A 23,887-nucleotide genomic window follows, 5' to 3' on the forward strand; every position below is an offset into this window, starting at 1 on the left:
TTGCGGCCCTGATTTTTTAAACTTGATATCGTAAGCATTCTCTAGGTTTCTACATAGCCTTGGTAATAATTATTTGGCATGGTTGGAAAAGGTTCCATAGGGTGCGCGACTAAATTAAATTATTCCCTGGAGTTGCACATTCAGTTTGTTTCCTTAAGATTAATTTGGATGAATCTATAGAAAACATCAAACACAGGCCAGAGATTTTAAGTGAGCTTAAATCATGTGTTTCGGTTTGTGTGGTTGACTTGTACACTGGGTAACTTACAGTCACTATTTAGTAATCCTGGGGCCAATCTTGGGCCTCAACCCAGGAAGTGTCCAGTGGGGGGGGGGGGGGCAAAAGCTCATTATAGGGCTAGTCAGTTTCACCTTGAATTTTTCTAACCAAACATACTAATTCAACTCCATTTCTCGCTCTAGTCACTCTTGTGTAGTTGGTTCTGATGAACAGATAATGACATAAGGAGCATAGCACCAGGCTGGGGGAAGAGGCCTAGCCTGAGAGAATCCTTTACCTCCAGAAACCTGTTTCTTGTCTGTAATTGTTATATTGCCTGCCTTATCCTATTTACGTTTCCAGGTTGTTACAAACAGAAAATATGAAAGTATCTGGAAACGTATGTAAAAGCACAATACAAAGGCACAGCTCTGATTATTGAGTTTTTGTGATCAGGCCTTTAAAAGGTCTTATCTTGGCATAATGGTCTGATCCGGACAGCAGGTGGGGGGAAGTGGGGTAGCGATGGGGAACAAGTGAGGGGGCTGCCCAGGGAGAATCATACTTCAAAGCATTCAAGGCTCTCAGTATGTTGTGCCGTGCAGGGATCCCTGACTCTAGCGGTGAAGCCAGGGCCACCTTCCCAAACCCCTGCCAATTGCTCAGATTATAAAGATCTGGAGCGTAAGGGGATTGCTCCACAGCCGGGGCAAACACAGGAAATGGAAGCTTTTCTAGGGATCCTCTCCACACAGGGGTCAAAGCCTTTTTGAACCTGCCTAAGAGCTCCCTGGTGAGGCGGGAGAGGACTGCAGTGGGGGCAGATAAGTGAAGTACTATGAAAGAGCTAGTAGATACTTGTTCATTTGCAGAGCAGTAATTAATAGGTGTGAGTGGGGCATAGGGTGGGAGGGAGATACATATTTGCTACAATTGGTGTATACATACTCTGCTTTTCATATAAGAGGAATGTAATAATCCTAAATGCAACTGTATATATTATAAAGTTCTAGGGTTATGAGGATAACTAATATTGCAGGCCAACAGGAACACTTGATCTCTAAATATTTATGCCCATGTGGAGCTAGCCCCTGATCCAAGTCTTTACTTTCCATCAATCACACTTTCATTGATCTTCCAAAAAATGCTTTTTTGAATCTATTTTTATTTTCATCTTGCACAGTCTCTCAGGAAAGAAAGTTGCCTCTAAGTTAACTTTCCACCTGTGTAGGGCCCTGTTTTCTTTCTGAGAACAAACCCAGCCCCCTGCTGCCCCACCTGCTTTGGAAATTTTATAAGTATGGTGTTTGAAAACAATTAGCAAAATAATTTGCACTGCAGAGTCCTTATTAGGTTGTTGTTTTTAATTGGATAGTTGCCCATATTAAGGGAAATCAAAAGCAGCATACAATCATTCCATCTCCCAGCACTTTTTACAGAGTTGCCATCACTGCCTGTCTTGTGGCCCTGGTTACTGGCATCTAGTTTTTGAAGTAACATTGACACACATCTGTTCAAGTCAATTGACGTTCCCATCGCAACTGACTCATTTGGCAGGAAAAACAAGTTTACATGCCAACTGGAATAAAGAAGCTTGGCTATGGGGGAGCAGCAGGACAAAAGAAATGGTGGGAGAGGATTATTTCAGCTTACAGATCATAAAACATTTTCCAATAACAGCTTTAAATGATGTATAATATTACACTGAGTGATTGATTATAGTTTATCCCCATATTGTGGGGCACTTAGGTGGTTTTCAATATCTAGTGAGTTAAAAATGCATATAAATTAGACTTTGGGAGAGAGGGCTGAATTCTTGAAACAGGAGTCTTTTCTGTGTTCAGATCCTGTGCAAAAGTGTTGATGTAGTGTTCCTTTGTTGAAAAAAAAATCTGTACTGCTAACTCGGGATGCTGGAAGCCTTCAAAAAAAAATTCCTGTGATTAAAATAAAAATAAATTACGTTGAATTCTAGCTTATAAAAGCAACCTATATACCTATCTTGTCCCACAGATGACAGAAATGTCGAATTTTAGAGTTAGGACAGCATTGTAAGCTTTTTACAGTTTAAGGGCCATGTCTGTCTAATAAACTTCATAAAATGCTGTGTGCATGCAGCTTCCTTGCTAATAACATGTGCTGGGTGAAAAATGAGAAAACAATGGAAAGGTGCCTCGTTGAAGGTGATACCATTGGATCGATTAGTCAACCAACTAGAAATCGATTCACTTTATGCAAGTCCCCCTCACATTATGATGCGCGTTTAGCAATGTTGGAAAACAATTTTAAACAATACCTCAGAGAGTTGTTAAAGAACTTAATTTATAGTCTGGAACGAATTGCCATTGTCTTAATCGACACAGAAATGTTTGGCTATAATATTGCTTTATTCACTTTTTTTTTTTTTTTTTTTTTTTTTGTCCTTGGAGGAAAATCTAGGCAACACTGCAACTTCGAGCGTGTAAGTAAAGGTCAAAGATGTGTGTTTTAAGTTAGAAAAAGGCACCGCCCTATCAGAGAGCTCCGTTTCGCTGCCTCTTGGGAGCCCTGGGCAAAGGGCCCCTTTGCTGCTGGAAGGCAACGTCCTCTAGGCAGGACTTGCTCTCGGCTCTCCGCCCCTCGCGGTGCCCAACCGGCCGGACCTCTCACCTGGGTCCTGCGGGCGCCCACTGGAGGCAGCCGGGTGGCGTGGGCATGGTCTTCCCGGAGGGCTGCGCGCCTCGAGCGCCGGGTGGCACAGGTCCTTCTGGCTCCAGGGGGACCGTGCGCAGTGGGGAGAAAAGGGAGAAAGGAAGCTGGTAAAGAGGCAGAAGGGGGATCCGGAGATGCCTCCCTGATCCCCAAGGGCGAAGAAAGGCGGATGCGGGTTCCTGTTCGCCGCTTCCGTCTCCGGATTGGGGGCCTGAGGGGCCCTGGGGCGAGGCAGGGCACGGCGGTGGCCAACTCTGGGCTTTCTAGACCGGGGAATCGGGCTGGGGCGGCCGCGAGGAGCCGGAGCTCGGCAAAGACCGCCGGGCCAAGGCGTCCCTGGGAACCCGAGGGTCCCCGCCGGCGGAAGGGCCCAAACAGCTCCCACGCACTAGCTCCGGCGCCACGGAGTCGGGGAGAGAGCGGGCTTTTGAGGCGGCTAGAGCTGACTCCCAGCCCCGGGTTACCTGCAACCCCAGGCCTCCCCCAACTGGCCCCGTTCCCGGGCCCCCGGAAGGCCAGTTCAAGGCAGCCCATATCGACAAGAGGTCTTTGTATTTTTAAGATGACAAGGAGTGTGGGAAAGACTCTACACCTCCCTTCGTCTTTGACAATAGTCCTTTACTTATCCATGAGCCAGATCAAATAGATGTATGCCTGAAGTTATTTTTCCCAGGAAAAGTCAGACCCCCGCCACAGAATTAGTCCTCTCTTTTCTAGGCCAGCTGTCAGGCTCCTAACTGACTCGGGACCCGCTTTCCTCAGCGAACGCTCAAAGGGCCAGCCAGCCAGTGGTGGACATGGCTTTAGCGGTCGACAGATGGGCAGCACCTATTAGCAACAGCGTCCAGAGTTTGGAGTCGCGAAGGGCCCCTGTATCAACAGCTCACGTGCTACCATACAGTCGAGCCAGTGTCCGGCCGGTGGGGGGCAATCCCTCCTGTGAGTCCCCGAGGCGACAAAGGGTTCCTGGGGTCGACGCCTCCAGGGTGGAATTCCGGGAGCAGATTTTGTTTTGTTTTATTTTATTTTATTTTATTTTTTGGCGGGGGGGAGAGGGGTGCGAGAAGATGCTAGAAACGCAAAACTTCATTCCAGAGCTGCCCCTAGGGTTCCCGCCCTCCCTGCCCCTCCTGATCCCACTTCCTCGCTGCCCAAGCTCAATGGAGGCTCCTCCAACAAAGCTGAGGGAAGGGAGGATGTGGGGAAGGGGGCCAGTCATTTTCATCTTTCCTGGACTCCCAAGTCCCTTCCGCACGGAGGATGTGAGCCACTTACCAGGAACCGCAGAACGGCGTGGAGACTGCTTGCTTGCCTCCCCTGACATCTTTTATGATCCCCATTTAATGTGGGGGGACTGAAGGTGTGCTCTCTCCAGGTTTGCCGTGTGAGTGGTATTCTAAGGAATCGGGAGGGGATTTTTCCAATAGCTTACATTTTACCTGGTTAAGGAAAGGGGACGCTAAATGAAGCATCTTTCACACCCATTCACATAGTCAAAGACCGGCAAACGTTTGATGGAGGAAACGAGTCCGCCCAAAGCGACCAAAGAAAGTCCCGGGCCTCGCTGCTTCCAGGGCAGACACTGCAGGCGAAGGACTGAGACTTACCTAGTGGATGGGCCCGTGCGGGAGTCCCAGCCTTGCCCGGGCAGCAGGAACAATACTCCAGAGCACTGATCACCCACTGCAGTACTGTTCCCGCTGCTAGGGCACGGCCGAGAGCGGGGGCATCGCGCCGGTCCTCCCGCGCCCACCGCCTGCGCGCGGCTCGCCGCCCCCCACCCCCCCACCCCCACTGCGCACAGCCGCTCCACGCCCCGGGAGCAGTGGCACCCTCCGCGAGGGCGCCCTCCCCCCGACTCTGGCCGCGCTGCGAGGGCGGGGAAAGGTGCGGGGAGAAGCGTAAGAGAGACAGAAGCCTCCGGCTCACCTACCTGCACATGAGCGGGCCTGGCAGGGAGCGGGTGCCTGGCAACAGCACGCGTCCTGCAGATCCCCACCTTCTACCTTCCCCGCGAGGGGATGTAGCAGCGCCTCACGTTTTGAACCATTTAGAGCACTTCAAAACATGAATTGCTGCTGCATCCACTCGGAGTCAACGAAAGGGGGTGTGTGTGGTCACTCTGGGGTACCTGTGGGCCAAGAAAGACAAGGTGACTGGAAGAAGCCCAGTCCCGTCCACCCAATGGTGAGTAATGAAGCACAGCTTATGAGTAAGACACGAATGCGTTATAAATTGATGTACTTAAAAAAAATAATTTCACCGTTTGCTTTCCAGGATCTGCAGATGGGGTGAAGGGTGTGGCTCCCCCCCCACACCCTGAACCTTGGAAAAGTGTAGAGGGGTGGGAGATGGGAATTAAGGGGGAGGAATTACCTCTGAGAGTAGACGAATAATGAGATTAAATAAATTGAGGCAAATTGGCAACATCTGGATCACTCTTCCCAGTTTCAAAGTCTCAGTTAAACTTCTTCCTGCTGCATATTGTAAATCCCATTCATTATGAGTCTCATTCATTGTCTCTATTTTAAAAGAAACTCTTATTTATTGGAAATAGATATAGATGGCTTAAAGGAGGTATACTACATCTTGTAAATATACATCCGTCTATACAAGCATCAGGTGTCCTCTTGGACTCCCCCAATGTTTCATTCTTACAGCAAACAGCCTGCCTTGAGCTATTTTTAAAGGCATCAAAGAATGAGAGATAACTTTCTGTAGCTGAGCTATATGGATATTTACATATAAAACTGGGTTTACTCAAACTTATCTTCAAATAATGTATACCTATCAAAGTCACCTATCAAAACATAAATCAAAATGTTTGAATAATTGATGTCATCACTCTTTCCTGTCTCGAGCAGTTCCACAGAAATTCTTTCACATCCTGAAATGGCTGGCACTGTGCATACTCCTTAATGATTAACTCATTAGATACCATTTTTTCCTTTTTAAAATGTACACACGTGAGCAATAAGATAACTGCACTTCCTCCCTATTGTTTAAACAAAATATTCAATTAAGCACACAAAAAATTATCCTAAAATCCTCAGTCATAAACCTTTTAAAACAACAAAGCGGGCACAAAACTGTAATGGTTTTGAAAGTTAACATACATTTCAATACAAGTAATATATAGACATGTAAAGTATCCAAGTCTGCTAGGTGTTTTTTTCTATTTAAAAATCACTTAGGTTTTTATGAAACAGAAGGAAATGTTGTGTCCTATTTATTAGCTGAGAAGACATGCAGAGTGTTTAATGAGACTAAGTATAAAATACACAACACCACAGGCTGGGATCCAGTGTTAACAAACACAGTATTTACATCATGGTAAACAAGGTCATTAATAATAATGACCCCACTCCCTAGACTGAGACATACAATTTAGCGGCTCTAACTTTCATTTTGTTTCAGCTATGCGATTTTACAAACAACTTTTGAATTGACATTAGGGATTAATGAAGGAAAAAACGTCCTTGGTTGCCCTTAAAAAGAAAAAAAAAACATGTTTAGCAGATGCACAATTATACTTTAAAAATCCACAACCTTCTCTCGATTAAATATCTTATATTCATCACAAATACGTGCGCCATCACATCTGATGTTAAAGTCACCCCCAATTTAACTTTTCCTTAGTTGTTTACGAGAAAAACAAAAGTTTATTAGAAATAGCATTGGTGTCAAAGGCGAAAGTCCCTTCCAAATTCCCCTGCAAACTCACTGGAATCGAATTCATTTGTACTTAACCGCTTTCTTCTCTTCCCGTGACAGTACAACGACTTACGTCCCTAAAAAGCCACGTCTCCCTCTTAGTTAACGGATTTTCCTTTAGAGTGAAATTTACTTACGAAAAGAGATTACAAAGAAGCGTCTTGTCACTTCAGGAGAGGATCATTCGCTGATATAATAGACAAAGAATCGATACTTCGAGTCACCCATAGCCCCACCTCCCTTCTGAACTGAAATGTGTTTGGTCAAATCATTTAAGAGCCAAGGAATACGCCCCTTCCTCTGTCCATATTTTACAACGTTTTGTCTTTTAATTTTGCAGATGCCTTTCTTCCCCACCCCCACTCCACCCCCACCCTAAACGCACGATGTGGCTTCCCTGAGCTCATTAGTGCCAAACTTTCCCAATGTCAAGTTTCCTACAGGGAAAACTAAACAACCTGGAAAGTTTTAACTCGGGAGAGACAATGCAAAATTAATCACACATTTATTTCCAAGACAGATTTTACCGTTAGCAAATAAAAGTTACGAAAAGTCCATTTACATTCTGTTAAAACCAGTGGCTCCCGACCTTGGCGAGGCTGACAGTCGGTCACTGCCCCTTCCTCAGTTTTCTCTCCCCGCCCCTCCATGTTTGGTTTTTTCCCAGCCCGTCTCCTGAGAATTTTCCTGGCCGCACTCATTTTCTAAACATTTTAAAGGTCTGTTGCGCCCCCACCCCGGCCCCCAAACGTGTTTTATAACCCAGAACAACGCAGAACTTTTCCAGAATTGTCATCAGATTTTCTCAGCCTGCCGTAATCAACGTTACAATCCGGAAAAATGCCAGCCAACAAGTCCCTTAAAAATAAATCGCATGTCACCTCTCGCTCCACTCGAAAATGGCGCCGAAATCGAAGAACTTCTTAAATTTCACTGCAAGCTTTTTGCAAAGGTTTCTGGGATTTTCCTGCGAAGCTGCTTCGCCGCGTCTGAGAGCTAGCGAACGAGCAAGCAAGCAAAAGGGAGGAAGGAAGAGGGCGGGAGAGCGAGAGCGAGCGAGTGAGCGAAGAGAGCCGGGCCGGGACTGAGGAGACGGCGAGGTCGCGGGGCGCGAGGGGACAGGCACTGAGCAACAGGGACGGAGAGGCGGGTGCGGAGAGCCGGGAGCCGGGGCGCGGCGCGGAAGGCGCGCTCTCAGGCTGGCTGCAGCTGAAGCTTGGAGGAGAGCGGCTGGGCGGAGACGGAGCGGAGTGAGGGGCCGGAGCAGCGCGCACCCAGGGAGGCGTGCAGTGCTGCCAGCGAGGATCCTCCCGGAGCGGCCCTAGAAAAAGCCGGCTCGGGGGGCGTGGCCACGCGGTGCTCAGGCTCCCCAGCCCCCTTCCTTGCACTTCTCCCGGGGCCAGGGGGTGGAAGGGGGGAGGGGAAAAGCGGGAACCCAGGCAAGCTGGGAGTGTGTGTGCAGGCGCTCGACGCCACAGCCTTGGCCCCGCAGCCGGGAAGGGCCGAGAAGGACACCGGGCGCCCGGAATAGCTGATACCGAGACTAAGAGAGGGGGGTCTAGGGAGAAAGAGGGACAATGGAAAATGGTAAAGCCAAAGGCACACGAAAGCATAGAGAGCACCCAGAGACCCACCCAGTGGACGCCTGCCCCCCCATCCCCACCCGCACCGGGTACCCGCGTGGTGTTCTCTAAGCTGCCCAGAGGGCACAAGGTGATTGAGCCGAGGGAACCTGAAGTGGTTTGGAGAGGAAACGGGGGTCCCCGACCGCGTGACTGTAGCTCTCTCCTCACGCATTTGAGTCCATATCTGTAGGAACTCCCCTACCTTCCCCCACCCTCCCCACCCTGCCAAGCTCTTAAGTCAAGAGGCCCGCTGGGACAAGGCGAGCCCTGTACGCCCTAGCCGTCCGCTTTGGGAGGGGGGTGGGGTGGGAGGATCGAGTAAGGGGGGAGGGAACAGTTGTCCAAAAATGTGCCCAGTCCAAGAAGGGAAACTGATTTTAAGACTGAAGTGGGGAAACAGGAGGGAAAGGAGCCTAAGGGCTCCTGGATGGTAGGGGCCATTAGGGACCGAGAGTTAATTTTCTTAGGTGTGAGAATGGAATTCAAGGTAGATAGGAAGATGTCCTTATTCTTAGAAGATACGTGAAGTGGAGAGAGGAGAAACGTCACGTCTGCAATTTTCAAATGATGCAACCAACACACACACACACACACACACACACACACACACACATTCTCTGAGCGACAGAGAGAGGAAGCAAGTGTTGGAATGCGTTAACAGTTGTGGCATCCAGGCGGGGGTTAACGGGCGTTCACTGTACTGCTCCTGCAACTTTCTGTATATTTGCAAACTGTCATAATAAAAAACCTGGGAGAAACTCCTTATAAAAGAGCACCTGAACGCTGTCTAAGAAAACAAACGCGCCTTCTTTCTCTCTCCCTGTCCCGAATGGGACAAATCTGCGAAGACTGGGCTCAAACCAAGCGGGTTCCGGATGGGAAGAGCAATGGGTAGCGCTGGCCTGCAGCGACCCCAGCCCAGGGCACGTGGAGGGGCCATGAGAATCTGGGGGCAGGTGGGCAGCCGGGCGCTTTGCGCTGCGGAGGAGCGGCCGAGCGCGCTCGCCATCCGGGAGGTGGAGTGGGAAGGAGATGGGGGTGGGGTGAGGAAGTGTGGTAGGGAGAGGGTGGGAAGGGGGGGTGGGGGGTGGGGGTGCCCGGATGGGCGCGGATTGGGCCGCCTGGATCCCAGCGGTCAGGCCAGCAGGAGGGTGCTGCGTGGGGGGCGCAGCCAGCCCAGATGGCCGGGGCAGAGGGTGGGGGGCAGGGGGAGGCCCGAAAAGTCCCGTGTCAGAGGGGGACCCTGTGGTCACGGCCCCTCTGCTCACAGCGCGCTGCCGTGCGTCCCCGTGGCTCCCAGCGACCACCGGATCTACTCCCACTCGGTCGGCTCAGCCGCGCCCGGGCCGCCGGCGCCACGGAGCAAAGAGGATCGCAGCCGGCCACGCAGAGCTGAACCGCGTGGGGGCCCACGCCGCAGCGGCCGGCGTCCCCGCACTCCCCAAGGGAGGTCGAGGCTGTCTCGGTCTGTGGCCTGCGCGCGGGGTAGTGGAGAGCCGCGCCCGGAGCTGGGGGAAAAAAAATCAGGTGACAAAAGAAAATAGCAACAGTGAAAAACACACATGCACACGAAACGAGTATTAAAAAATAAAACCACCGATTTCGCGGTACGCGGCGCTTGAGTTTCTTGACTTACTTAACCCTGGCATGCATCTTAACTGTGATGTTTCTGTAGCTGTGATGTAAAATCTGAAACTGAATTTCTTTGCCTGGGCGATCCCGCAGACCCAAGGTTTTGCAAGGGTTGAGTGGCCTTTCGCTGGCGTCTGCAGCTTTCTTTTGGGGGGAGTCGTGGGGGGGGAGGTAGAATTTTCCAGGATCTGCAAAGCTGTTTTGAAAAGTGAACTAAAAACATTTTACAGACCAAGGTTTTCTTTTCAGGAAAGGTTTTAAAACTGCAGTGACTTGTACGGTTTCGGTGGGTGCTAAACATTACAATTTCCCGATTAACGTCTTCAAAAACCCTTCGCGGACAGGGCTGCGAGTTTGCTGGGCTGTCAGACGTGACTGAACAAGCTTCTAAATCCTCAGATAGATCGATCATTTATAAAGCTCCGGTGTCCTTGGGGTGAAGGACTTCCCTGGGCTTTTGAGGCTCCTCTTCGTGGGTGAATTTGCTTTGGTTGATCTAACTGCATCGAAGCATTCGTTTCTTTACCTAAATTAGTGGAAGGGATGAAGAGTCCAGCTCTGTTAAGTTAAATTTGAGTCTGTGACATGTCCTCTAAAGAAAAATTGCAACAGCTTTCTTTATTAAACTCCTTTTGCTTCATCAGCAAATTAGAGAGCGGGTTGAATATTGATGAATTCTTTGAGGGTGAGTAATATGGCTCGAGGCCGGAGAAAGTTAGGGAGGGCAGGCTTAAGTATTTACTCAAGTGAACAATCTTCAAATATTTTTCAAATATGATGTTTCAAGGATTTTTCTTAGGGTTTCTTAGGACCTCTGAAGCAAACCCTGATTCTGCAAATGGCTTCTCATTTAGTAGGCCCTAACTTGACAAAACATAAGTTGCCCTAAGAAGTGTTCAAAAACTCATCCTGGGATCAGAAACTGGTCACAGCTCACCAGGGTTAGTAGTCAGGCCAGACGGCTTCTCATAGGGCAGCTAGGAAACCTTAGTGAAATGGATACCATCTTTGTGTGTGTGTGTGTGTGTGTGTGTGTGTCATTTCTGATGTACTGTTCCAACGTGGGTGTTTTCAGAAAAATAGCACACAATTTTTCTTCCTATTTTCTTCCAAGAAATATTCAGAAATTGCCCTGATAAGAAATAATTACAGTCAGCTGAGGGAGGAGAGTTTGGCAATAGATTTGAAGGAAGGCTCTGAAGGCACAGCTGAGAAAAATAAATTAGTTCTAGACTGGAGATATTTAGCAAGGAAGTTAGGCATGACAAAGTATTGGCAATAATTTATGGAAAGTGTTTTCTGGAAAGCAATTGCGAATGAAGCTTTGGAAATAGATACTAGGGCATCAAGTTGAATTGAGGATTCTTTTTTAAATTATAAAGAAAATATCTAGAACTTAACATTTTTAAAGAATAGAAACACCTTTTATGATTTTGTTTTTTATGAAGGCCTGCAGTTAGGGAAAACAAGTCTTTCCTTATGTCGTAAATATCTAGAAGTCTTCGGAGATAAAATCAGGATAGAGTTACAGATTTAACAGAAAGAAAACAACTGGAATCATACTATGAAGCTTCTACTGTGTTATTCATAAAGGAATTTTTAAGGGTTCAAGCAAAGGCTAGTAGTGAGTGGTAACTATATATTAATGCTTATCCTACTACTGTCAGGTGAAACAAAAAGATAGCGCCATTTGGTAATTTATATTTTATTTTATGAAATTAATTATGATAAAAATAGCTCTTTGTGAAACTTGGAACTTTAGGGAAAAAATTTCAAATCTTCACTTCTCCCACCCCCATGATCTCACTAGGAAAAAGTAGAATGAATGAGTAGATTTTTCCTTTCTGCCGAAGAGGAGCTTAGTAAGTCATGGATGGCTGTTGGTTTTGATTTCCAGGTCTCTTTTCCCTCTTCAAAGATGCTGAATTCACTACCTCCAATACTGCCAGAATTTCTTTTTTAAACATGGCATGTCGTGTTTTTGGTTGGATGTGCACTATTATTGTCTTAATTATTCCTGGATTTTTCTCCCCATTAAATCAAAGACTGTCTCAGATGATAGAAATGATCAGATCTTTGCAGTAAAGGAGACCCATAATGAAGGGGTGCATGATGGCCTGTCTCTCTTTACAGGGTGCTGGCCCTACAGTGTAACCTTCCTCAAATCTTTGTCCAGTGCCCTCCACGTGACCACGAATTGCTCTCCTTTGCACAGAGTGGGAACCAACCAAGCAAAGCATAATGACTGGAGCATGGAGACAGAATACCCATCTCCTGTGTACATGATGGCCAAAATGGGGTCATTCTAGGCTAGATTTGGTCACTTGAGTTCACCATTTGGACATTACAAATCATGGTCATTATATTGAGCCTTACCTAATGATGAAAAAGAGAAAGGGGAAAAAACCCGATATATATAGCAATGTCAATATATGAAATGTAAACATGTTGGGGGAGGCTGAAATACATTTAGACAGTTGTTCTCTCTCTCCCCCCCCTCCCCCCCCCGCACACGGACACACACACACACACACACAAACCCAACAGTGACCAGCACCAAGGAGGTCCTGTGAAAAGCACGCAGTTCTGCCAAGACTGAATGACATCACTTTCAGGATCTTGCTATGTAAAAGGAAAACACTCCTGGGGGCAAATGATATCTTGCTGGATAGAGAGGGGAGGTGGGAACCGGAAATGGAAGGGTGCCAAAGGGTGCTATCTTTGTTTAAACCCTTAGTTTAAAACTATGTGTTTTCCAAATCGTGAAAGCCTTTGTTGAAATAGGGAAGGAAGGAAAGTCACTGTGTGTAACTGCTACATTGACATGAAGGATGTTAACACTGAAGAATCCAGAATTCACTCACGGCTCTCCTTCTTGTCCCCACAACATAACTGTTTGCCATTTTTTTTCAAATGAGACTTCTTAACAGGAAGAATTTCTAGGCCTGGTGGAAAATGGCATTTCTTTTACCTCCTGCATCTTAAAATAACTGTTGGGTTTTAAATCAGGTGGGATTTTGCTGTTGTTAAAGACTAGTATGAGCCCCATCCATTGGCATGAGAAGGGAGATGGAGATCTGAAGCCAGTGTTTAATTTTAGCATTGCCCTAAAACCCAGAGCCCAGCAGCTTCTTTGGCCTAGAGTCCCCAGGGAATGCCTAGGCTGTAGGCAGGAAAGAGTGAAAACAAGGGTAAGCTGGAGAGTGAGGGCACGGGCAAAAAAGAAAGACAAATAAAGATGAAAGAAGAAAAAGAAAACTAAGTCCTTTTCCTCCATTCCGACAATCTGTCCTTTAGTTCAGATCCTCAATTTTTCTTTTTAAAAAATTATTGTCGTAATAAATATACAACATATTATTTCCCATTTTAACCACTTTCAAGTACACAATTCAGTGGTGTTAAATACATTCGCAATGTTGTGCCACCCTCACCACCATTCACTACCAAAACCTTTCCATCACCCCAAACTTTGTACCCATTAAGCATTAACTCCCCCATTAAACCCTCAATTTGCCACCCTTAGATCATCCAGGTAGCCTTTTCCAGTCCCTCACTGATCTCCCAGCTGAGTTTTGCCCTGCTCCCAGTTGTCCCTTGAGTTCTGCTCCGGAAACACAACTCTGATCATATCAATGCTTGGTTCAAAAATCACACAACTAAAAGCTTACCTCCTAAATTCAAGGCCCTATCCATCCTGACTCCAATCTGTCCCTCTGGCTGCAGCCCCCACCCTCCAGCCACACCTCTTCGTTCTTCTAGGCCCCAGATGCCTGTTCCTCCCATTTTCTCATCCCTCAAGACCCAGCTCAAATGTCCCCTCCACATTGAAGCCTTCTCTAACGGCCTCAGAGTTGGAGTTAACTGCTTCCTCTGTCCTGTCACAGCACATTAATGAAGCTAGTAATTCTGAGACTGTCTTCCTAGCAGACAGTAAGCTTCTAGAGGGTAGGGATGTGTCTGTCTGTAGGTATCCTCTGAGCACTTTGCTGAGATTGGAGTTGGGGATTGAGCTGGATGAGTAGGATAAAATCAAATTATTGGGGGAGGGGCACGGAAATAGGCAAAGGAGTTTTGACTTGAGCTGCAGGATGGTGTGGAACTTTTAAAGGGCCTTGAGTAGGGATGTGATATGATGAAAATGATGTTTTCAACAGATTTACTTGGCTTATATGGTAACCCTATGAACTCGACTATCTGATTTATCATCATATCCCTTTCTCCATGCCACAGCAGAATGAGTTTTCTTACTAGGGAAGAGAAAAGATGGAAAAATACCACTTATCGTATGTCTACTATATATCAGGCGATGTGTTAGATATTAAGAAAATTTTTTCAGAAGTTATTCTCTCCCTCCCTCCTTCCCTTCCTCTCTCTTTTTTTTCTCTCTCTCTCTCTCTCTCTCTCACACACACACACACACACACGTTCATCATGTGCACACCAAGCTATTAAGACTAAGCCTCTATTTTAATCAGCCTTTAAAGTTAATCAATTTCCTGGTAAATTACTCATACAAATATTTTAAAATACCAGTAAATACCAGGCAAAAAAGTAATCAAAAATTCTGAAACTTAATATCATGTGCTGATTTGATAGAATCAAATATTTAAAAATATTTTCATGAAGTTAAAACAACATTGAAAGCAATCTGGGAAACTTAAATATTCCCCATAATTGCTGTAACCCAAATATCACAACGCATTGAGAATTTTGGTGTGTCGGACTGTAATCAGGAAAGTATGATTTCTCCACCTTAGGGGAGTGAACAATTAAATAGATGCATGAAATGAAAATGAGAATTAATTTTCAATTTGGATCATAAAAGAACAAGATTTTTGAATAGATTATTTTATTTTGATTGCGTACTGTAAATTATTACAGGGAGTTAGTGTAGGGATGACATTGAGGCTTACTTTTGGGTCAATTTGTTCCTAACTTGACCCACCCTCAGTATGGGGAGGGCTGGAATTTCTCTGACCCAAAAGAAAGCATGCTTTAGGACTTGTCCATTCTCTCCCCACCCTGGGTTTCTTTTAGTACTTTGCCATGTAAATGCAATTTAGAAAGCACTTCTAAATATTCTGTGGGCATTACTTGGAAAATAAACCCTTTTAAAAAGATGTGTGCGTGTTTAAGTTTTGGATATCTCAAAATAATCCTTGATAGATAGAAAGAAATAGGTATTGGGTGAAAAGCCAAAAACATTGAAAGTAACTTTAAGAGGTGAATAATTTACATTAGCATGGTGTTTATATAATAGGGTATGTGGGACAAAGTGAAAACAGCATTGGAAATAACTTGGGCAATTTAAATATTCCGCCTAGTCACCGGAGAATGTAAGTGCCTTAGAATGGTATGTTTCTAGATAGCTGGCAGGGATTCTTTTATGCTCCTTTACCTTTTAAAATTGGTGTTAGCATTTACTTCTGTGACTCAGAGCAATATTCCCTGGTTTGTCAGAGAACATCTACAAATGAATGCTGACAAAGCCATGTAGCAAAAGTTCGACCTGTCACTTTACTTCTGGAAAGCTGTTTATGAGCCCTCCTGTCAGCCCGCCACCTGCCCATATCAAGTTAGCTCTTCTCAGCAACTGTTATTTAATAATTCTGTGAGTTATTTCGATTTCTTACATTGCCCTTCAGATAAGTCACACAAACCTCATCAATGGCCACACCAGATGGCTGGGAACTGCATAAAAATGAAGTAAAAAATTGAAGGAGCACAATGCAGCAAATGATGGGAGCATTGTGTTAGTACTCATGTAATAAATCACTAAGCAGTCCCCTGCCTCTTGTCCTTAGAAACTTGATAATAGTGGTGCGTGGTACACACACATGCACATACACATATGTATATAAACACACCTTCACTATGATATATATACACATCATAGATACCATATATATGGTATATATACCACAAATGTGTGTGTGCGTATGTGTCATACTCTGATCTGAATTACATTACATTAGAGGATTATTGAAAGAGTTTATACTGTAGCTAATATGGATGTTTTAGTTTTCTGACTGCTAAAATAAATACCATACAATGAGTTGGCTTAGCAACAGGAATTCACTTGCTCATGGTTTCAGAGGCTAAAAGGCTTGCTTTCTCCCCAGGTAGGTATCTTCTGGCTGGCTGGCAATCTTTGGGGTTCCTTGACTTTTCTGCCACATGACAATGCACATGGTGCCATCTTCTTTCTCTTCTGGATTCCACTGGCTCCTCCTCATGGCTTCTCTTTCTGTGTTCAATTTCCTTTGCTTATAAGGACTTCAGCCATATTGCATTAGGGCCCACCCTCCTTCAGTTTGGACACCCCTTAACTAATAACATCGTCAAAGGCCCTATTTACAAATGGGTTCACACCCACAGGACGAGGGATTCAGACTTGAACATGTGGGGAACATGATTCAATCCCCAATAACAGATGTTTTAGTTTGCTAGGCTGCCAGAAGCAATACACTAGAAATAGGTTGGCTTTTAACAGTGGGAATTTATTAGCTCACAAACTCGCAGTCTTGAGACCATGAAAATGTCCAAACCAAGGCATCATCAAGATAATGTTTTCTACTTGAAGATCAGCTGCTAGGGATCCTGGACTCCTCTATCACATGGCGAGGCACATGGCAGTGTCTGCTGGTCTCTCCCTTCTCTTCTGGGTTTCATTGCTTTCATCCCATTTATAAAGGACTCCAGTAAGAGGATTAAGACCCACCCTGGGCCACACCTTAACTGAAGTAACCTCATCAAAAGGTCCTACTTGCAGTAGGTTTACACCCACAGGAATGGAATAGCTTTAAGAACGTGATTTTCTGGGGTACATACAGTTCCAAACCACCACAATGGATAGCATCAGAAACAACATTTAAAGCTCTACCCAGTATCATCATTTTTATTATTTGCTTTACGTTTTACATTTTTTTTCCTTTGGCTTTAAATGTTTTCGTCAATGTCCCCTTATCAAAATAAATGGCAGCTTCCTATGAAACGATTTTTACCCGTCAATTAATTAGTCCTGTAACTTGTAGCTTGTATGACTTGTTTTACCAAGAGAAGGAAAATAGAACTGACTGAGGCAAGGGTACAGCAATGATATGTCAAGTGGTTTTGCACACAGCTGTGTCCTGTCATTAATTGTACTTATGTAAATAAATTGAAGAAAGCCGTACCTATGGAGTTCACCAGTAAGATCAGATTGAAGGTGTGTTAGGTGGCCTTTATAAGGGTCCACAGGGATCCCTGCTTCCTGGTATTCATACCCTTGTGTAATCACCTCCCCTTGCTTGTGGGCTAGACCTAGTGACTTGATTCTAACAAATTAAATATGGCAAAAGTGATGTAATGTTACTTCTGAGATTGGGTTATAAAAAGGTTGTGGCTTCTGACTTGGGTTCTCCCCTTCCCCTCCCCTCCCCTCTCCTCTCTATCAGCTGCCATGTCATGAGGACACTTGGGCAGCTGATGGAGAGGCCTGCAAGCGTGGAACTGAGGTGTCCTCCAATCAGTCACTTGAGTGAGCTTGGAAGTGGATTCTCCAGCCCCCCAGTTGAGATGACTGCAGCTGGGGCTGAAAACTTAAGCACACCTCATGAGGGAACCTGAGCCAGAGGCACTCTCAGCTAAGTCGCACCCAGATTCCTGACCCTCAAAAACTGGGAGATGATAAATGTTTGTTGCTTTGAGGAAATTTGTAATGCAGCAATAGATACTTAATACAGAAGGTCTTGTAATTGTATAACCAATGTAAGTTTATAAATTGAAATCTGACCTCATTTTTTTCAATGACAAGACTCAAAGTCTCTTTCTCTCCTTTTTGTTTAGAATAAACAGCCATAATTACAATGTAAACAGGAAATTGTTGAGAGCAATCATAGGGATTAACACTAGAATTAGAGGACATTTCTGTGAAAGCCTTTCCTTTTTAATAAACACTTGTCCTTTGATAATGTATTTTTTATAAGGATGGTGAGTGTGTGTGTACATGTGATTAGCACGGTGATTAGTTAAATGCTTGACCAGATTTTCAGTTTTGGTGGGGCATTGGAGAGATAGAGGTACTCACATGTATCTCCAAAATGGGCTATGGGTTAAAATTAGGGATAAAGTACTCTTTGCTCTTCAACATTTACATATACTTTACACAGTGTTTTTTTTTTTTTAAATCTGGCTTACTATTTTCAGGCTATAGGAATAAAACTTTAAACATTACTTTGAGTCTCGTTTTATGGGTGAAAAATCTCATTATGGCTCTAATTTTTTAAATATTTGACAAGTAATTCACATAACAAATGGTTTCAGGCATTTTTGGCTTTCCCCAAGATTGAATAAAAGGTGAAAATGCTGATGGCAATAAAGCATTTCTTATTACTATCGCAAATATGATTAATGCTATGGGACAGAGTTTTATAATTAAAAAATTAAATGAACATTACCACAATAAAAGAGTGGCATTTCAAAAGGCAAATAAATTAGTCAATTCAAAACACATTTTTTTTTCTAAAGGCGTTTTTTATCTTCCCATCTTTAGAATGGCTCCTATGCTCGTGGACTTCCAGGCCTTCTCGCCGTACCAGTCAGTCAACTGACTGAGCACCTACTGGGTACCTTCATCAAGAACTATGTAAAAGAAAGGCAAAACCAACAAATAGGAGACAGGGTCCCCCATGCTCAAGAAGGATAGAATAGAATTGAGAAGATCAAACATTCACCTGAAATGGTTGAAGTACACTTTTACTGAGCAATTATCTGTCCAAGTCAACAGGTGCAGATTACTATTGAATTTTGAAAAATTATGCCTAATTATACTGAGACATTAACCCATGTAAAATATGACTTATGACCATAGTGTTTCATTGCATCTTTGTTCTTGCTATTCTCGCTTTGTCCAGAAGGCCCTTGCCCTCCATCTTCATCTGATGCAATTCTACCTCTCATGTAAGGTCCAGTTTGAATGCTCCAATTTCATGAAGCCTTGGTTTATCCACTGCACTAGACACTATAGCCCTGTGTTGGTTTAGAGCTATATGTACCCCAGAAAAAAAACATGTTCTTAAATCTAATCCATTCCTGTGGGTGTAGACCCATCATAAGTAGGATCTTTTGATGAGGCTATTTCAGTTAAGGTGTGCCCCACTGCAATCAGCATAGGTCTTGATCCTGTTACTGGAGTCCTTTATAAAGGGAGTGAATTCAAACATTAGAGAAAACAAAGCCACAGAGGGAGCAGCCAAAAGCTGGACATCAACAGAATCCAGAAGAGAAGGGAGAGACTAAGAGATGCCATCATGTGCCTTGCCATGTGACAGAGGAGCCAAGGATCACTGGCAGCTGGTCTTCGGGGAAAAAAAAGCATCACCTTGATGATGCATTCATTTGAACATTTTCCCAGCCTCAAAACCATGAGCAAATAAATTTCCATTGTTTAAGCCAACCTATTTCATGGTATTTGCTTGGGCAGCCTAGGAAACTAAAACAAGCCCACTATACTTTCTCAACTCTCCTCCTTAGGATTCTGTGAATCATACTTCTACCATTTCTCTGATCACTTCTCTTCTGTCTCCTTTGATTTCTCTTCTTCTCCTCCTATCCTTTTTCTAACCGTGCCTTAAAGATTGAATGGTAATGAATTCTCATTCTGTGCTCCTGATCACCTGCATTCACGTGACCTTCAAAGCTGAATGGCCCTTTACTTGAGTTCTAACTTCATTTCTTGAGCTGATTCCTGGACATATCCACTTGGACGTCACATCACTATCATATCAAATTCAACATCATGGCCAACCTGGACTCATCGTCACCCCTATCTTCTCCCCTCACCCCAATTTCCTTACTTAAAACTGGAGCTTACCATGGCTTCTGAGCTCCTAGGGCTCTAAATTGTGATATCTTCTTTAACTACATCTCTTCTTTTTCACACAATAGGGTTTAGCTCAAATCTTATACCCTCCATTGAAGCTTGTCCTGCCTGTACCAGGGCCTGGAGTTTCCATGATCCAAATTTACCTGCACCATTTAGTTTATTGCTTAACGGGGCTTATACAGACATTTAACAGTTTCCTGTGGGCTAAAATGAATGAAGTCCTGTTGTTTTTCACTTGAAATGGTTCTAATTTTCCCTTTCTCTTCCTACCTTTCAACTCCTTCCCTCATCTGCTCTCCTCATCTCTTCTTATCTAGGTTAGAGCATCAGCTTCTAAGTGTTCTCCCTCCAACACAGTGACCTTCTCCACCCTGTCCCAGTGCTCATGCTCACAAAGAATGCTCTCCTTCCTCTTCTTTTCTTAGCCAAAGCTTCCTCATCTTCTAAGAGTGGAGTAATTGTCCACCTCTACCAGGAAAACCTCCTGGACTTTCCAATACACATGCAATACTTTTCTCTGGAAGAGAATGCTGAGTATAGAGGGGAAAACTGGACTTTGGAGCTAGACAAATCTGGGTGTAAGCCCCAGTGATTCCTGTTATTAGGCATGTGACCTCAATTTTTCTAAGCCTCAGTTTCCTCTTCTAATAAAACAAGGAAAAGAATTTTTATCTTGCAGCGCTGCTGTAAAGTTTAAATGAGCTCATGCATATAATGTTCCTGGCACTTGGTAACTACCATTTGTTACCATGTAAGTCTTGAGTCTCTTCCAAGACTGGTACATTATACAACTCCAGGAGATATCTACATGAATATTGCCCCTTGCAGTTGTGATATGCACAGCTTGCAGACAATGATCAGGTCTAATGGGTCTGCTATTGGTTGTTTGCAAAGTTATTTGTATGTGTTTTAGTGTTGTTTCCTCAATCTGTAAACTTCTAGAGAGAGAGGAAGGGGGAGGGACTGCTACTTCTCTTGTGCACACTGTCATATACTGCAACCTCTCTAGCTCCATCTCTCACCATCACCACCACCCCTCACCCCACTGTTGTTTTTGATTCGAATACTTGCAGTTTCTTTGGTGGCCTCAGCCCAGGTCTCCACTCAGCACAGGTCCATTTTCTGAACTGGATCAGCCTCTATCTCCCTAGGTTTCTTTACTTGTCTCTCCCTCACCAGACCATGTTGGTTTTGTTCACCATTGCATCCTCAAATGCCGGGCACATAGGACAAGCTCGATAAATGTTTGTTGAATGAATGTACTATTTTCACGGGCCACTACTTAGTTTTCCTCAAGAAGAGTCAGGGGATTTTTAAAAAAATTTACTGATTTTTTTATTGCAGAAACATATAAACACAAAAATTGTCATTTTAAACCATTTTAAGTGTACAACTCAGGGGCATTAATTACTTTTACAATGTTGCGCTACCATCACCAAGCTCTATTACTAAAATTTTTCCATCACCACAAACAGAAATTCTTTAGCCATTAAGCAACAACCCCCCATTTCCCCTCCCCAGGTCCCTAGTAACCTGTAATCTACTTTCTGTCTATGAATTGTATCACCTTGTTTTAATTTCTTCATAGCATTTGTCACTATCTGAATTTATCTTTGTTTATTTATTTATTTGTTTACTAGCTGTGTGATCTCAATTTCTCTGAGCCTCAGTTTATATTCACGGCAATATCCTCAGTGCCTAGAACATTGCCTGGCATGTAGCAACACTTGATGAATATTTTGTTGAATAAACTAACTTATCTTTTTCTTTCTAAGCTGTTGTGAAATCTAATGGACTACTAAAATATTGGTGAAAATTTTCTGAACACCTATGTTAGGGCAAAAGACTCCTTTCAAAATACTATTGGTTTGAGAGTATAGCCTAAGATCCAGCCCTTGACATCAAGGAGCTTGCCATCTAGTTGGTGGGATGTGAGTGAGTGATTCTTAGATCCATGGGTGGTTTATGAATCATCAGTGCCACCCACACCTTCCATAGATGAAACTAAGGAAGGTATGCAACCAAAGACTAAGTTGAGTGGTGCAGAGGTTAAGTGAAATAGGGACGCAGAGGGAAGGATTCATTTGGGGAAAGCTTCCTTGGAGCACCTTAAAGGAGAAATAAGTCCTCCTAGAGAGAACAGACCAGACATCTGTGTTTGTAAAGCACTTAGAACAGTTTGTAAAACACTTAGAAGAGTGGCCCATAGTGAAAGCTGTCTATGTGTTTATTAAATAAAAATGCCCAAATGATATTTTTATGCCATCTGAATTTTATGTTTTTCTTTTTAAAAAGATATAAAAGCTTTATTCATGAATTTGGTGCCATGGACTGCCCTTTCTCAAAAGTGCTCATCAGAGTACCACATGGGCTCGTCATTGTCCGGCATTAGAAAATAGTATGGGCGTATCATTTGTCTGGTTTTAGTGACCATTATACTAATTATAGAAACAGCACCCTAAGGTGACCCCAAGCAAGGGGATCATATGGGCCTGACCAGATCACATGAGCTAAGAGACCAATCCTCAGCATTATCAGCAAAGTAAAGTGGCTGGGCTGCCTCAGCCTCTGCTTGGAGACCTGGGGTCTGGGAATGCTCCTCTTCGTTGAAGACACAAGGTGGACAATCACAGTTGGGTCTTCTTTGGCTGGACCGTGGCTGTGACAGCTCAAATACTTCATAGGGTCCCTCATCATTCTGAGCTGTGGCCTGACTTTCTCTGGCTACACCCACTGAGTGAGGCATAGTGAGCCATGGAGAATGTTGGGGGGCAGCACACGACACGGGGATCATGTACTTAGATGATGTGTCCTTTGAATTGTAATATAACTCAGTGCTGTAGATGATCATATCCTGAGAGACGACCTTGGCCCTGATGCCACATTCACTAACACGGTAGGTGAACTGGTAGGCATGTGGCCGAACGTAGTTGGCGAGGCAACCCAGGCCCAGGTGTAATTCATGATAGTGCACATACCCATCATTGTTCAACATCAAGGGGTGTACCGTGACCATGAACCAGTCGGTGGAGCACAGTACAGTCACTGGATTTTGTCCAGAACAGGCTGCAAACAAATAGGTGAGAAGGACCATCCCTCCAATCAACTGGAAGAATTTCATCCCTGCAGTGGAGCAAAGCAAGGACCCACAGGAAACAGGAAGCTCTCCAGTGAGGATTTCTAGAACACAAAAAAACACAAGAGTTCAAACATGATAATTATTTTTGTAAGCAAAAGGCAATTCCAAAAGCATTAAGAAGAGAAAAACATTCCTGTATTGAGAGAGAACTGAATTATAGTTTCATTGCTGGAACATTGTTATTGGATGACTACGATGACTTCTTTAATAGACGTTACCACACTGTTTTGGTATAAAACACATATCCCTCATATGTAGAATGAGAGTCTATGCCGATCAAGAGTGGCATCCCTTTGTGTGTAACCCCAACAGGAAACAACAGAACAGTTTTTGTGCCAAACATTAAACAAGGAGACAGAAGATGCAGCCTAATTCAAGCTGGAAACACTTCCCTCCTTAAGAGCCCTACTGTCTTCATGTATATCATAGGAAAGAACCCCTCCCTATTGCCTTTTACCTCCTAAAAAGTGGCAGGCAGAGCAATGGGGAGAAGAAAGAGGAATGGTAAGAACTAGTGTCTAAAAAGCAGTATCAGAGGGGTTGACAAAGGAAGAGGTATATCATCAACTACTGTCCAACTGAGCTTTCATCTTAAAAGGGAAAAGGCATAAATTAAGCAGGCAAGTGCTTAAAATTAAGAAGGAAACGTATATGTGTGTGTGGATTTACTTTTGTTCTCTGCTGAGTGAAGTAACCCCTGAATAAATTCATTCATTCTTTGTTAATCTTTATTGAGTGCCTATTATGTGCACAGCCCTGTGCTAAAAAACATCCAAGGACATTTCTTTCCTGCTCTTTCCCCTGGTTGCAAAATGCAGCTCTTCCTCTTCCTTTGATATTGATGAATTTGCTGCATTCTTTAATGGAAACCATGGTATAGGAGCCCACTGGAAAAGTGCACTGGCCTGGATGAAATGCTTTGTTTCGAAGCCAAGCACTCGATCTGATTGGTACAGATTGAGCCTCCCTATATCTCATTCTCTCATTAATGCCTGCTCATT

General features: G+C 44.3%; 2 protein-coding genes across 4 annotated transcripts; both read right to left on the reverse strand.

The window, feature by feature from the left end:
• Window positions 1-1,568: 1,568 nt before the first annotated feature.
• LOC119523054 lies at window positions 1,569-4,918 on the reverse strand. Of its 3 annotated transcripts, XR_005214585.1 has the most exons (4): window positions 4,845-4,918; window positions 4,187-4,350; window positions 2,870-2,966; window positions 1,569-2,157 (listed from the first exon to the last, which is right to left on the reverse strand). XR_005214585.1 is itself a non-coding variant. In XM_037821817.1 (2 exons), exons 1-2 carry the CDS (start codon window positions 3,443-3,445, stop codon window positions 2,121-2,123), a joined length of 597 nt encoding a protein of 198 aa, XP_037677745.1. In that variant the 5' UTR covers window positions 3,446-4,180; the 3' UTR covers window positions 1,569-2,120. The 3 variants fall into 3 exon arrangements, 2 of the variants coding, with proteins under 2 accessions (XP_037677745.1, XP_037677744.1); XM_037821817.1 differs by lacking the exons at window positions 4,187-4,350; window positions 4,845-4,918 and having other exon boundaries at window positions 1,569-2,141; window positions 2,870-4,180; XM_037821816.1 differs by lacking the exons at window positions 4,187-4,350; window positions 4,845-4,918 and having other exon boundaries at window positions 2,870-4,180.
• A 17,311-nt stretch (window positions 4,919-22,229) lies between these two features.
• Window positions 22,230-22,868, reverse strand: PLAC1 (placenta enriched 1). Its single transcript, XM_037820755.1, has one exon. The coding sequence runs from the start codon at window positions 22,866-22,868 to the stop codon at window positions 22,230-22,232; it is 639 nt and encodes a 212-aa protein (XP_037676683.1).
• Between the last annotated feature and the right edge of the window lie 1,019 nt (window positions 22,869-23,887).

Source organism: Choloepus didactylus, chromosome X, assembly GCF_015220235.1.
Source record: "Choloepus didactylus isolate mChoDid1 chromosome X, mChoDid1.pri, whole genome shotgun sequence".
NCBI lineage: Eukaryota > Metazoa > Chordata > Mammalia > Pilosa > Megalonychidae > Choloepus > Choloepus didactylus.

Coding starts and splice junctions, on each gene's coding strand:
- LOC119523054 (XM_037821816.1), bottom strand. CDS start 3,445: ATGGGCTGCCTTGAACTGGCCTTCCGGGGGCCCGGGAACGGGGCCAGT. Junction 2,158..2,869: donor TGGGCGCCCGCAGGACCCAG/GTGAGAGGTCCG, acceptor TTTTAATCACAG/GAATTTTTTTTTGAAGGCTT.
- PLAC1 (XM_037820755.1), bottom strand. CDS start 22,868: ATGAAATTCTTCCAGTTGATTGGAGGGATGGTCCTTCTCACCTATTTG.